The 14,188-nt window shown below is 43.8% G+C and overlaps 1 protein-coding gene across 6 annotated transcripts in view; it reads right to left on the reverse strand.

Annotated features, from left to right (window-relative positions):
• Nucleotides 1-14,188, reverse strand: part of TRIM37 (tripartite motif containing 37) — a 64,043-nt gene that overhangs the window by 26,513 nt on the left and 23,342 nt on the right. For all 6 annotated transcript variants that reach the window (XM_084823335.1, XM_084823333.1, XM_084823332.1 and 3 more), the window contains 5 exons: nt 13,071-13,152; nt 12,189-12,265; nt 8,950-9,129; nt 7,108-7,222; nt 5,766-5,984 (listed from right to left, as the gene is read on the reverse strand). In XM_084823335.1, coding sequence (XP_084679461.1) covers nt 5,766-5,984; nt 7,108-7,222; nt 8,950-9,129; nt 12,189-12,265; nt 13,071-13,152 — 673 coding nt within the window. The remainder of the gene's footprint in view (nt 1-5,765; nt 5,985-7,107; nt 7,223-8,949; nt 9,130-12,188; nt 12,266-13,070; nt 13,153-14,188) is intronic.

Consider the following 14,188-nt stretch of genomic DNA (forward strand, 5'->3'; position numbering starts at 1 on the left):
CACCTCATGTGGAGCCTCACCCAGACAACAACATAAACTGTAGATACTATGAGACCCAACAGCTGCTGGATTTGAAAACCTGTCGTCCTGCGGGAGCGAGAAATTTTGTGAACCAACTCTGTTAAAGTTTGACGTCTGTCCTGAGGTAGGTAAGCCCTCATGATTGTTGCATCTAAAACCGCACCGATGAAGGGGATCATTTGCATGGGTTTCAATTTGGATTGTTCTTAGTTTATTAGCCCCAACAAATTCAATAGGTCCCTGACGAATAGAACTGCTTGAGTAAGGCGACGTTTAGATGACACCACTATTAACCAGTCATCCAGGTATGGATATACCTTTATGCCTCGAGTGCACTGCCATGCATTTTATGAAGACATGCAAAGCAGTCGCCAAGCCGAATGGAGGGACTGTAAACTGACTGGAACATCTGATCTCTGATCATAGAGCAAAGGTACCTCTGATAATCTTCTCTGATGGCAATGTGGAAGTAGGCATTGTTGAGGTCTACTGAAGCAAACCATACGCCGTAGTGAAGAAGGGGAATAACAATGGCTAAAGTAGTCATTCGAAATTTTCTTGCCCTGATGTCACTGAGGTCCCTGAGATCCAGAACAGGACAAAGTCCTCCATCTCTTTTTGGTACCATGAAGTAACGGGAAAAAATCAGTTCTTCATTTTGTAAGGTATAATTCTTTTGATAGCTCCTTTCGCCAAAAGCGTAGATGTCTCCAGCTTTAGAACCTCTCAGGCTGGTGTAATGTGGATGGTGCTGAGAGGAGGGGGACTTCAAACTCTATTCGGTATCCAAATTGGATGATGTTGATGACCAATCTGTCTGATGTTACAGTCATCCAAATTCAGCAGAAAACGACATAGGAGAAAACCAAAAATGGGAGGAGCAGTGTCGTGACACTTCTGGTAGCAGTCTAAGTCAAAGCCATCATTTAGAGGAATTATCCCCCTTGAATCGTGGCTGGACAAAATGATTAGAAGGGTGTTGTTATCTCTGGGGCTGTTGTTGATAAAATTTGGGAGTCCTATCCTGGTATTGATGGAACTGTTGTTGTCTGAACCATCTCCTTTGCCTATATGGTTATTGTTGGTAATGCTGTGAAATTCCCATCTTTTTTGTGGTGGTTTTTGCCTTTTGAATGGCATCCATCACCTCATCAGTCTTAGAATTAAAAAGGCCCTCCCCATCAAATGAAACGTCTTCTATCCGTAACTGTGCTGCTGGTGTCAAGCTAACAGACTAGAGCCAGGCATGCCTGCGAAGTGCTACTGCTCCCACCATCGCCTTTGCATCGCAGTCTTGGTGATGAACTGTATTGATCTGTTCCTGAGATAACTTTAATGCTTCAGTCTGGAAAAGTCGGGTAAGTTCTCTCTTGTCTACTGGGAGATAGTCACACAAGGATCCAATCTTTTCCCACAAGTAAAGTTGATACCTCGACATTGTGGCCTGGTAGTTAGCCACATGGAGGCCAAGTGTGGACAATGAATAGATCCTCCTGCCTAGTAAATCCAACCTGTGATCTTCCTTATCAGCTGGCAGGGCATGAATTTTTTGGGACTTTCCTTGTGAAGATTCTACTATAAAAGAATTTGGGCATGGATGTATGAACAAAAACCCCGTGTCCTTCTCTCCCACCTTGTAGAGGGATTCTAAATGCTTCAACATGGGAGCCATTGAAGAAGGGGTTTTCCAGGACTCCTTTACAGTCTGAAGCAGCGTAGGAAGAAAAGGAATGGAAATTGGAGCTGATGCCACTGTGTTGCTGTTGTTCAGTCATTAAGTTGTGTCCGACTCTTCGTGACCCCATGGACCATAGCACGCCAGGCCTTCCTGTCCTCCGCTCTCTCCCGGAGTGTGCTCAAGTTCATATTCATTGCATCGGTGATGCTATCTAGCCATCTCATCCTCTGCCGTCCCCTTCTCCTTTTGCCTTCAATCTTTCCCAGCATCAGGGTCTTTTCCAGAGAGTTTTCTCTTCACGTTAGGTGGACAAAATATTTGAGCTTCAGCTTCAGTCTCTGTCCTTCCAATGAGCACTCAGGGTTGATTTCCTTTAGGATGGACTGATTTGACCTCCTTGCAGTCCAGGGGACTCGTAAGAGTCTTCGACAGCACCACAGTTCGAAAGCATCAATTCTTCAGCGCTCAGCCTTCCTTATAGTCCAGCTCTCACAGCCATACATTACTACTGGGAAAACCATAGCTTTGATTATACGAACCTTTGTCGGCAAGGTGATGTCTCTACTTCTTACTATGCTGTCTAGGTTTGCCATAGCTTTCCTCCCAAGGAGCGTCTTTTAATTTCATGGCTACAGTCACTGTCTGCAGTGATCTTGGAGCCCAAGAAAATAAAATCTGTCACTGCTTCCATTTCTTCCCCTTCTATATGCCAGGAAGTGATGGGGCCAGATGCCATGATCTTCGTTTTTTTAATGTTGAGTTTCAAACCAGCTTTTGCACTCTCCTCTTTCACCCTCAACAAGAATCTCTTTAGATCCTCTTTGCTTTCTGCCATTAGGGTGGTATCATCTGCGTATCTGAGGTTGTTGATAATTCCCCCAGCAATCTTAATTCCGACCTGTGATTCATCCAGCCCAGCGTTTCTCATGATGTACTCTGCATGTAAGTTAAATAAGCAAGGCAACAATATGCTGCCTTGTCATACTCCTTTCCCAATTTGGAACCAATCGGTTGTTCCATGTCTGGTTCTTACTGTTGCTTCTTGACCCTCGTACAGGTTTCTCAGGAGACAGGTAAGGTGGTCTGGTACTCCCATCTCTTTAATTTGCCACAGTTCGTTGTGATCCACACAATCAAAGGCTTTAGCATAGTCAATGAAGCAGAAATAGACGTTTTTCTGGAATTCTCTTGCTTTCTCCATGATGCAGCGAAAGTTAGCGATTTGATCTCTAGTTCCTCTGCCTCTTCGAAACCCAGCTTGTACTTCCGGTAGTTCTCGGGTCACATGCTGCTGAAACCTAGCTTGTAGGATTTTGAGCATAACCTTGCTGGCATGTGAAATGAGCGCAATTGTACGGTAGTTTGAACACTCTTTGGCATTGCCCTTCTTTGGCACTGGAATGTAAACTGACTTTTTCCAGTCTTGTGGCCACTGTTGAGTGTCCCAAATGTGTTGGCATATTGAGTGCAGCACTTTAACAGCATCATCTTTTAGGATTTTAAACAGCTCAGCTGGAATACTGTCATCTCCACTAGCTTTGTTGTTAGTAATCCTTCCTAAGGCCCACTTGACTTCACTCTCTAGTTGCCTCTGTGTATACAACGTCAAAGACTGGATACTGTATCTTCTCAGCAGGTTGAGTCTCAATCCCTAACGATTGTGCCATCGTTATTATTTGTTCAGTAAAATGGTAGAGATCCTTGGAAGGGGAAGCTCCTTCATGCACCCTCACAGCATCATCCAGGGAAGAAACTGAAGGCAGTACCGAGGACACAGAAGTCGAGTGTGAAAATAATCCTCGATGGACTGTGGGGACAAAGCTGCCCCCTGATCTTGATCCTTCTCCTTAGGTGCCGAGATAGGCAAAGGTGGGAGAGGATGAGACAGAACCGATCCCATAGCCTCAGTAGCCAGCGTGGCTGATGGTAGAATACATTCTGTAGAATGTATTTGTCCCCGCGAGAAGGCAAAAAGGGTTCCTCTTGTGGTGGCCTCGAAGCTATTGCCGAAGGTGCTGAATGGTACTGAGGGGATGGTGCTCCTAAATATCTTGTCCGATCATGAAAAGCATCACAATGATTATGCCAGTCATCATACTGATAGTGCATTCTGGCCTGAAATGACCAACCACAATATCTGTCCTAGTCGCATACTGGCGAACGGGATCTGTAGCCAACATCTTTCTCATAACGATCACAGTAGGGTATACCCGATATCTCAGAACAAAAGGAATCTGGTGAGGTATTCCTATATAAGCATTCCCTTGGTACCAGGGGAGGAGACAGTAGAGTTTGGGGCGACAAGCCTTGGGGGACTATCAGTGGTGACACATCTCTGATTTCACCTTCCGATGTCAATGCCACGTGCAGCGGCTTGGGTAACGATACCAAAGGTGCTCTCAGTACCAACAAAGAAATCAATGGAGCTCTCAGTATTGGAGAGTCCAAAAGCAGTGATGGCAGCAGGATCAAAATTCGGCGCTCATCCGCAGTTTTAGAAGGAGAAAGCCCCGTATTATGGTCTTTCTTTCTCTTCTTTTTAGGGACTTCAGCCAACGATTTAGGAGCCCTTGGCGCCTTTGCCTTCTTAGAAAGTTTCTTCGCAGTAGGTGCTGTTAGAAATCTTTCTGGAGTGGGCGGATCAGTTCGACCCGTGGTTAGAGTTGGAGACTTGGCCTGTTCAAGAGGTGGAGACTGAACTTTCTTCATCATTGCCTGGGGCTGAGAAGTAGAAGCCTTTGAGTGTGCTGAGTCCACGGCTTCCAAAGCTTTCTTCCACAAGTTTGCTTTTAAGCGGACTGATTGGTGACCCTTAGTTAGTTAAGTAAAATTCATACAATGCTGGCAGGTCTCCTGCACATGAGACTTCCCCAGGCAAAATAAACAAGGAGAATGCCCGTCAGTAGGGGTAGCTTACTGCCACACTGAATGCACTTGCGAAAAGGGACCTTAATGGCCATGTGTCACCTAATGGCGATCAAGGATTGCAAAACACAAAAACTACCTAACAATTTTTTTTTTAGAAAGAAGACAGACAGGAGAAAGAGAAGAACTCTTAACTACCTCGGTGAAAGCACGAAAACAAGAAGTCCTAACAAGGCATCCTTTCAACAAAGCGGTCAAAAGAGAACTGAGGGAACAGGTGGGAATCTGCTGGGTCATGCACAATAGATGGTGGGGGAGGGTTCCTGCCAAAAAATGTTTTCCTCAGCTAGAGAATGTTCCCAAACGAGGCTCCATGCAGGCACGGAGCCCATGTGTGTGATGCACAGAGACCATGAAGAAGCAGCTGAAATTCTAATTTTCAGAAAGAAGGAAGGAACTGTGAAAACCAGGAACACATAAAACTCTGTGCAACTTCCCTGCCCCAAATTTCAGGACTGAAAGGCCAGGAAGAGCCTGCAAACTAACTACTTGCCTTAACTGGCATACGGGAAGGAGGGGCAGAAATGGAGAGAACTGCCCATCCTTCCTCATATCCCCCAAATGGACCAAGAAGATATGCCTGGAAGTGCCTTTTGAAGTTTCAGAAATCAGACAGGCAGCTGAATAGGGTTTACTGAAGTGGGGGGGGGGGCATTCATACACAGGACGGCTCCTTGCCCACCCCTCCACCAACAAAAACAGAAAATATTACGTAAAATGGCTCAATTTGGACAATGTATGTGGGTTGCAAATTTCAGCAAGTCTTGCCACAAAATTTAGATAACCTGGGCAGATAACTTTTTTATTTTTAGCACAGATAGAAGACTCCTTTGCCAGGAGTCCCTTAGCACCATCAAGCATGTAATCTATTTTGAAATTCAGAGTTACCAGATAGTAAAATACATTGGCTAGTATTTTCAGGCCTGCACCTTTGCTCCACCCATTCTGCTTACTAAATTAAGGGTGGAATCCTATGCATATTTAGACAGGAAAAGTCCTACAACTTCCAGCATGCCCCAGCCAGCTGTGCTGCATAGGACTGCACCCTAAACCACTCTCCATTAGCAGAGGCAGATCCACAAGCATTCCTTATTACAGTAAATTGACTGGGAATACTGGAGCAAGAGATGAAGATCCTTACATTAAAGTCTTCATATTGTACTTTCTCCTCTTCCTCCTCCTCCTCTTTCGCATCCCTGGGCGATGCTGTGCTGGCCACAGTCTCAAGAAGCACTTCTGAGTTTGGTCCCGACTTTTTCAGCCTGGTACCCAGACCATCGTCACTCTGTGGACTGAGGTGAGTATCCGGAGGAGACATGACATGGGATTTCTGGGTACGGGAAAGCTCGATTGCAAGCCTCTTAATGGAAAAAAAATGCATATGCAACAAAGACGACATAGTTCTAAAATAGCAACATTTTATAATTCAAACTCAGTCATTCCCAAACGGTGTGCTGGCTAATCATGCTATAAGACAGGGACTGGCAGCTTGTGGTTCTCCAGGTGTTTTGGCCTACAGCTCCCATCAGCCCTACCCAGCAGAGCCAATGGTGAGGGATGATGGGAGTTATAGACCAAAACTTCTGGAGGGCTACAAGCTGCCCATCCCTGCTAGAGACCTGCTAGCATGCTATAAGCAAATACTGAACATTTCCTGAGAGTCTGGATTACCTGCCCAAAGAGGAGATTGCTCTTTGCCTCTCTTCACGATTCACTGATCTGGCCTTGACTCCCTCCTATCAGCCTCTCCTGGGGACAGATAAGTCTGCCACTTCTCTGCATCGGATCATCCAATACTCCTGATGCAGCAGGTTTACCTGGCCCAAGAGAAAGCATGGCCAGAACAGTGACTCACATGGAAACCCAGAGATGGGCTCCTCTGGCGGCAGGTAACTCTTACACATTTGGAGAGAGGATGTAGCTGAGTAGTAGAGCACATGCTTTGCAAGCAAAAGGTCCCAAGTACAACCTGCAGGTAGGGATGGGAAAGACTCCTCTCTGAAACCCTGGAGCCCTGTGGCCAGACCGTATAGGATGAGCTTTCACCAGTCTGGTGCCCTCCAGAGGAGATCAACTACATCATCGCCAGGCAGCAGGGCCAATATGGTCATGTTGGGAGGGGATGATGAAAGTTGTCATCCAAGATGTCTAGCGGGCACCAGGTTGGAGAAGACTGGTATAAACAATACTGAGCTAGATGAGCCAATGGTCCAACCAGGTATAAAGCAGCTTGCTATGTACCTAAGTGTAAACCTTTCCAAGCATGCCTCCAATTTCACTTCAGAAAAAGGAAGCATACCTCAGTTATCAGAACTCTGGAAAGCAAATGCAACAGACAAAAGGAGCTACATCCATGATTTCATTGTTAAACAATCATCATCCCAATATGCCTACCCAAAGACTTATTGGACACCTCTGTGGCCAACAGCAGTGATACCCAATATCCCTCACGTTTAGCATCCATCTGTTGCAATGCTGCTTACCTCCTTAAGATTATTTATTTGTTGGACATAGCTTGTTTGGGCAGCTTCCAGCTGAGAAATATACCAGTGCTGATCTCGACACTTCTGGAAGAAGGTAGGTGAACGCACCTGGAACCTTTAGAGGAAGGCATGGGTCAAGACTTCATGACACTCAAAGTAGTCCCAAGCAAGGATAATAACAAGTCCTAGCAGCAGTCAAAATCATCTCCCAAGTGACAACAGCATGCCTGTGTCACCATGGTAAACACAGAATCCTATGCTAGGAGAGCAGGGCAGAGCTTTCCAGAGTCATCCCAGTTACCCCTAAAAATCAGGTCTGCAAACTGAAATCATATCAATTAAATCAGCTGAAAGGTCACACTTCATTTATTTTGGCTTTGAAGTGTCATTATAACAGGGAGCAAAAGTGTCGGAAAGATGTCATTCCCTTGTAACAAGGAATGCTAATTTTTCTCTATTAAGCTGTGAGCCCTCATACTTCAGTATCCGCAAAAAGGAATCTAACTTGGAGAGATTCGGGTAGGATGTACATTTATTTAAATTTAACGGATTAAAAAGGTAAGTGATTGGCCATTCTTTAAATCAGCTTTCCCCAACATGGCACCTTCCAGTTGTGCTGGACTGTAACACCCATCATCCCCTGCCACTGGGAATGATGGGCATTGCAGTCCAACATAACTGGGAGGCATCAGGTTGGGAAAGCAGATTTAGATCTATTGACAGACCTATTAAAAGTTACATCAAGCTCTTCTCACAACACATGTTCAACAGCACAACACTGCATGACTGCTAGAGCAGCGGTCCCCAACCTTTTTGGTGCCAAGGACTCGTCTCATGGAAGACAATCTCCCAGCGGCCGGAAGTCCGCCAGCAGCCAGAGGCGGTCAGCAGCTCTGGAGACTTGCCGCGGAGCAGAGCCGGCCAGAGCCAGCGAGGATTCCGGGGGCGGGAGGGACGAATCACCTCCCCCCCCCCCCACGCGTGGACCCAAGGTGAGGGGGTTTCGCACACCCCTGTGGCCCGGTTGCTAACAGGCCACGGACCGGGACCGGGACCGGTCCACAGCCTGGGGGTTGGGGAACCTTGTGCTAGAGGCAAAGGTTGCTCCTGCAGTACTTAGGAGGTAGCACAAGAGATTCCCTTTTCTACCCTCCCATGCCCCCAAAGGCCATCTGTGGTGGTGATAATGATGATGTATTACATTTCTATACTGCCCCATAGCCAAAGCTCTCTGGGTGGTTTACAAAAGTTAAAACATTAAAATACAATATACAATGTTTAAAAACCATTTACATAAAAGCATACCGACAATATATACAAATTTATAACTAAAACAACTTTGAACTAAAAACAATTTCTAAAAAAATCTAACAATAAAACAACACAGCTTGAAACACAGCTTAAAAACAGTATACAAAAGTCAGCAAAAGGAACAAGAGTTCTAAAAGGGGAAAGCCCGCCGGAATAATGGAGTCTTTAATGCCTGCTTAAAAACCTTCAAAGAGGTGCATTTGAACTGGCAGGTCATTCCTCAACTGAGGGGCGGCAAAGTGTGTGGTTGCCAATCTCATATTAGGCAGCTGCAGCAGATAGCCCTCAGAGGACCTTAGGTGGCGGACTGGGATGTGGGGAAGGAGGTGCTCCCTAAGGTACCTTGGACCTAGACCATGTAAGGTTTTAAAGGTAAGAACCAGCACTTCGTCTTTTGCTCAGAAACAAATTGGCAGCCAGTGTAAAGATTTTAAAACTGGTGTAATATGGTCTCCATCGGATGTCCCAGAGACCAACCTGACTGCAAGTATCTTGCATCCTTAGCACCAGCACAGCAATCTTCTCACCTACCTTAATATGACAGTGTCGTTCTGCCTGTTCAAGTAGCCTTCATTAGCAAGCAAGTCCAGTCGAAAGAATCTGTTGTAACCCCAGCATTCCCCAACTTCAAAATCAGAGGCAAATTCTCGAATGATATTTTTAGCAGGGTCGTTAGTGGACTGGTGGACCATTTCTACACGATATTCATACCTAAAGCAAAACAAAACCCACAGAGATTAAATCTATTTATATGAACACTAAGACTGACCACTTCTTTTACATTCCTATTGTCCTACAGTGTTATTTAGAGGATTTGCAGAAATTCAGAGATAGGATGGCCTTTTTTTAAAAAGAAGGAATAGGTCATATTTTGAGCAGACCTGTGTTTGTGGTTTAAAACAGGGGGGGAAGACCTTCTACATATTATTCTATACTGTCCTTTCTATAATGTGCTGAGGGAAAAGTACCTGAGTCAGATTTTAGGAAGATATGTAGGGAGGTTCAATTTTGTATTCTAACTGCTGTGGGGGCAAGATAAGATACCTTAGCAAAGAGTGTACATTTTCTATCTGCAGTAATTGAACCTAGAGGGGAAATTTAAGGGAGAATGCCATGTCTTGTCAGGACGAATAAGAATGTTAAGTTTGTTCAGGCTTGTACATAATTTTATTCATGTTACATTTTATTTATGTTGACATGTGTTATTTTTATACAGATATAGATCTCCCTTTCTTAAACTTGGGCTTTGAGATAGTCTGATTACTAGATACAAATAAACAAATTTAATCTGAATCTAGACCTGAGCTTATGTGAAACCATGCATTAACATTATGATGTCACCCATGTACATGGTGCTTTACAATGAGAGGACAGATCCCTGCCCCAAGAGGCTTACAATCTAGATATTGACACATGGGAGACAAAGGAAGGGAAGGAAAAAGGTAAAAAGGAGACAAATATGTAGTTATTTTAGTTATGTGTACTTACAAATGTGCAGAAAACATGCGCCCAGGCAAACACTTCTTTCAGTTACACTGCATTTGACCAACACACCTTACACAGCAGAGCAAAAATAATTGGCAGAATTAAGGATGCTTGTTCTCTTTACGCAAAGTAAACCAGGAAACCAAAATAAAAATGTTCCCAAGAAAGACAGTACAGCTGAAAGAAAATGAGAGACTCCTTTTCCACCATTGCAATCCTGCATAATCAAATGTACTACTCTTATTTAGAAGATTCCCAATTCAAGTTTGCATAAAAGTTAACTTTTCAAGAATGCATACTCCAATTTCACATTTTTTGCAGGCTGTATAGGTTACACACAACTGCTCTTGATATGAAACTGCATAAACGGAAAAGGGAAACTGACTAGCTGAGGGATACAAAGGTACTAGTGCTAGGCACAGATGAAAAAATAAAATATGCAGGTTTGGGGCCATCCCACGCAAGACTAAGCATGAAATGCCAAGGGTGCCGCAGATGGTGGGATGCCTTCAGTATTAAAACGCTACCAAATGGTTTAAAATGTGAAGAGACAAGTAACCTTATCACCAACCTTGGCATCTTATTTTACAGACCCTTTAAAAATCCTGCTGATTTGAAAAAAGCAGTCTTAGCTGCAGCTAACCTCAAGCAATCAAGATAAAAACCAACCCTTGGAAAACTAAGATTGGGGTCCAAGGTTTGTTTAAATTTACATTGATGGGCTTAGTTTCTGGTTAAGTACTGGTCACATACATGATCCAGCCATGGATGTCATGAAGTATTTTTGGCAGGTACCCTCTCTCTTACCTGGAAGGCAGGCAGGCACATCACTCAGCTGCATCTCAAATCTGCTCCCTGTCACATTTAACATATCCCTCTAGAGCAAGTTCAGTGCAACACCTCAGTCAAATGTTCTCTTCTTGCAAAAAATGACAGTCCAATGACATTATTTGAGCCAGGCAAGACCACTTTCCCCACAAGCAGAGAGCATTTAAGCTAACAGTCATACACACTCAAGATGCCCAATAAAAGTTTTAGCAGCCATTGTTAATGGATACAGTCAGCAATCATGCTGGGCATCTGACTTAATATAAGAGCAGAACTGCTGGATCAGTCCAAAGGCCCATCTGCTCCAGCATCCTGTTGCCCACAGTGGCCAAACGGATGCCTCTGGGAAGCCCACAAGCAGGGAATGAAGATAGTAGCCCTCGCCTGCCGTTGTTCCCCAGCAACTGGCATTCAGAGATACGTATCAGAGATTCCATAGAGCCACAGTGACTAATAGCCACTGACAGACATCTCCTCCTCTGTGAACTTGTGTAATTTAATCTCCTTTTAAAACCATCTGTGCTTTTGGCCATCACCCCATCCTGTGGAAGCGTTCCAGAAATTAAATGTGTGAAGTACTTTTTAAAAGCAGAATGGCAAACACTAGCAGAACAAAAAAATACTCAGGGGGCTGTGCTTATGCAGCAGTTCTGCAGGAGCACGGAATTAAGAAGCTTCTTGAGAATCACAGCTATCTTTTTGTGTAAAAAAAGAGCAAGGTTTCAGTTCTTACATTGCAAATTAATGCTTAAAAGTTTAAAATCATATTTTTGTATGTTGGTTTTTTATATTATGTTATTTTATTGAATTTTTAAGATTTTATTCTTTGTAAACTGCCCACAGAGCTTTGGCTATTGGTCAGAATAGAAATATAATAAATGACATGAAAGTGTGCAGGAGACGCCTAGTGAAGTTTCAGAAACCAAAGAAGTGGCAGAGGAAGATTTTGAGCGATTGCCTGGGCACAAAATTCTAGTTGCAAAAGCCACATGGCCCTGGAAAAATCTAAGTGACCCATTCAAGGAGAGTCTGGAATAGTGCTGATTTTTTCAAAGGTTCATCATAAGAGGTTTTTTTGTTTTTTTAAATTCTAACATGTACCACATTAGCTGGATCTGCTCTTCTATGAACAAAGGGACCTTGTCTATTCACAGAACAGGCTCTGATCCAGGGGAGGGATCAGAGCCCCTTCCACAAACAGAAGGACTCCCACTGTTCTTTTGAAGAACAGCACTAAACTACTGGTTGAGTAATACCACCCAGCTTCTTCAGTACAGAAAGATTTGGTTCACAAAGGGCACTCACTCCAAGAGCAAAGACACAAGTCAAATTTCACTCAGACATGCCACTTCACTAGTTTCTCTGCTACCTCCCCTCCAGCATTACCCTTTGAGACAGGATGCAACTCTAATCCACATGCAAGGAATGAAAGCAAAACAGATGGCAATTGTCCTTACTTGGATGTTTCTGGCAAGCCAGCAGAGAGCTCGAGAAATACAGATAAATAGTAGCCTCGCACCACTCCATTTCCATCCTTTTGGGGAAAAAGTGAAAAAACAAGTTAGTCTGTTAGAATGCGTCGACACAGCTGTCAAAAGAGATTTCAAAGTGTCCTGTAGTGACTGAAAACACGGCTGAAGTAGAGTTTTACTGAGGGTTCAGGTGGGGGATGGGATGGCTTGTGTTCTGAAGTAAAGGAGAATGCTCTCTTGCTGCTGTCTCTCACACATGCCTGCATATTATACTCACCTCCGTGACCAACCCTAAATTTGGGATGCCTTGCAACAAAAATAAATGCACAGTCTGTCAACGCAAGACCACTGCCTTGCCTTATTTCTATTCCTACTACGTTTTTGCTTTGCAGGCTCATCCAATTCCAAAGACATATTGAGCAGCAAATAGACCAAGCACCAAACTGTTTGTATGCTGCCACTAGAGAAAAAAGAAATTCAGACTCCAAGCATATTAAGTAGTATCACCCCGAGGTGACTGTCCTGGAAAGTAAAGGGCTTGTGTTCCATCTTTAGTACAGAGTGTAGATCACTTGTTATTAACAAGCCTTTTTCAGGGGAAGTCATAAGATGTGGCACATTATCAAGGACTTTTGTTCTGGTGTAGCCATGAAATACTGAGCATGAGAACTCTTTTCACAAGACTCCCTATGTTCTTATATTAGTTTCAGGTAATTAACATGTAGACTACAGCCCTCAACCTCAGCAGATTATACCTCAGGGTTATTTGTATGAATAAAACATTGCAGGTCAAGTAATATCACAATGCACCAGGAGTCATGGGTGAGATTTCAACAGATGTTTCTTAATACTACCAGCCAAACTCACTGGATAAACCTTTAGCCTCCAGCAAAGCCCAGAAACTTGAAGAGGTGGACTGTAAACTGGATCTGCCCGTTGACGTAAAGTGCTGTTGAAACATTTGAAAGAAATATTCAGCGCAGAGATTAAAGTAAAACCTTCAGCATTAATAGATGGCTGTTCATCTCCAAAGAGCAAGTGTTTCTTAATGCACATTTTCAACCTCAGTAACTGTGAAATAATTCCTCATTAGAGGTCGTCTTCCAGCACATGCTAGAAAATTTCCCATCTTAATTTCCATTCCATTAATTTAAAAAAATCACCCCATTTCATGTTATGCCTATGCATTATTTCTCCTTACAATCTTCCAAAGCCTTTGCCATGAACTCCATCCTGTCTGTCTGTCTGTCTCTCAATCTCTCTCTCTCTCTCTCTCACACACACACACACACACCCCTAAGTAAATTCAATCTTTCCTTATAAGTAATTCTACCTCACACTCCCCTAAAGATTTAGCTGCTTCCTCTGAATACAAAACATTACTCTATAATTGGAATGTCCTCTCCATATCATTATACCATCTGGAACAAAGCTATAGCAATACAAAACCCCTGCCCACTAATTGTAGATGCATGGGGGCCGATTGTGGTTATTTGGTGTTCTGGGAATGCACTCTGCATGTGCTCAGCAGCACCCTCCAGTCAGATAGGTGGCACAGAGAAATACAGTCCCTGCAAACATATAATGTTGGAATCTTAGATTTCAGTGTGTGATACTGGCTTCTGAAAAGGATTTTGAGGTCCCATTTATCACTGCAACTAAGTTAAGCACTGAGTCCAGTTCTTTTGTTCTAGCTAGAAAGCAAGTTGGAGGAAGATTTATGTTTTTCTGAGGGGACCAAGCTGGTGCACAGGTAGACTCTGTTCAGGAATAACAATGTCAGGAGGAGGTGTGAGCAGGGGATGACAGCTCCTCTTCTCTCATCCAATGGCTTGCACATAAAATATGTTAACATCCCATTTCGTGTGTTCTTGGACTTAAGCCCTGGCACTGGCAATAGGTTCTAGGGTTTAGGACTATCTCAGATTAAGCCCTGGGATCACACCAAAGCCAGCAAGAATCCCCCTTCTCAATAAGTCATGTTC

The sequence above is a fragment of the Heloderma suspectum genome, chromosome 16, assembly GCF_057233095.1.
Source record: "Heloderma suspectum isolate Gila_16-S chromosome 16, 16-S_ref, whole genome shotgun sequence".
In the NCBI taxonomy this organism is placed as follows: domain Eukaryota; kingdom Metazoa; phylum Chordata; class Lepidosauria; order Squamata; family Helodermatidae; genus Heloderma; species Heloderma suspectum.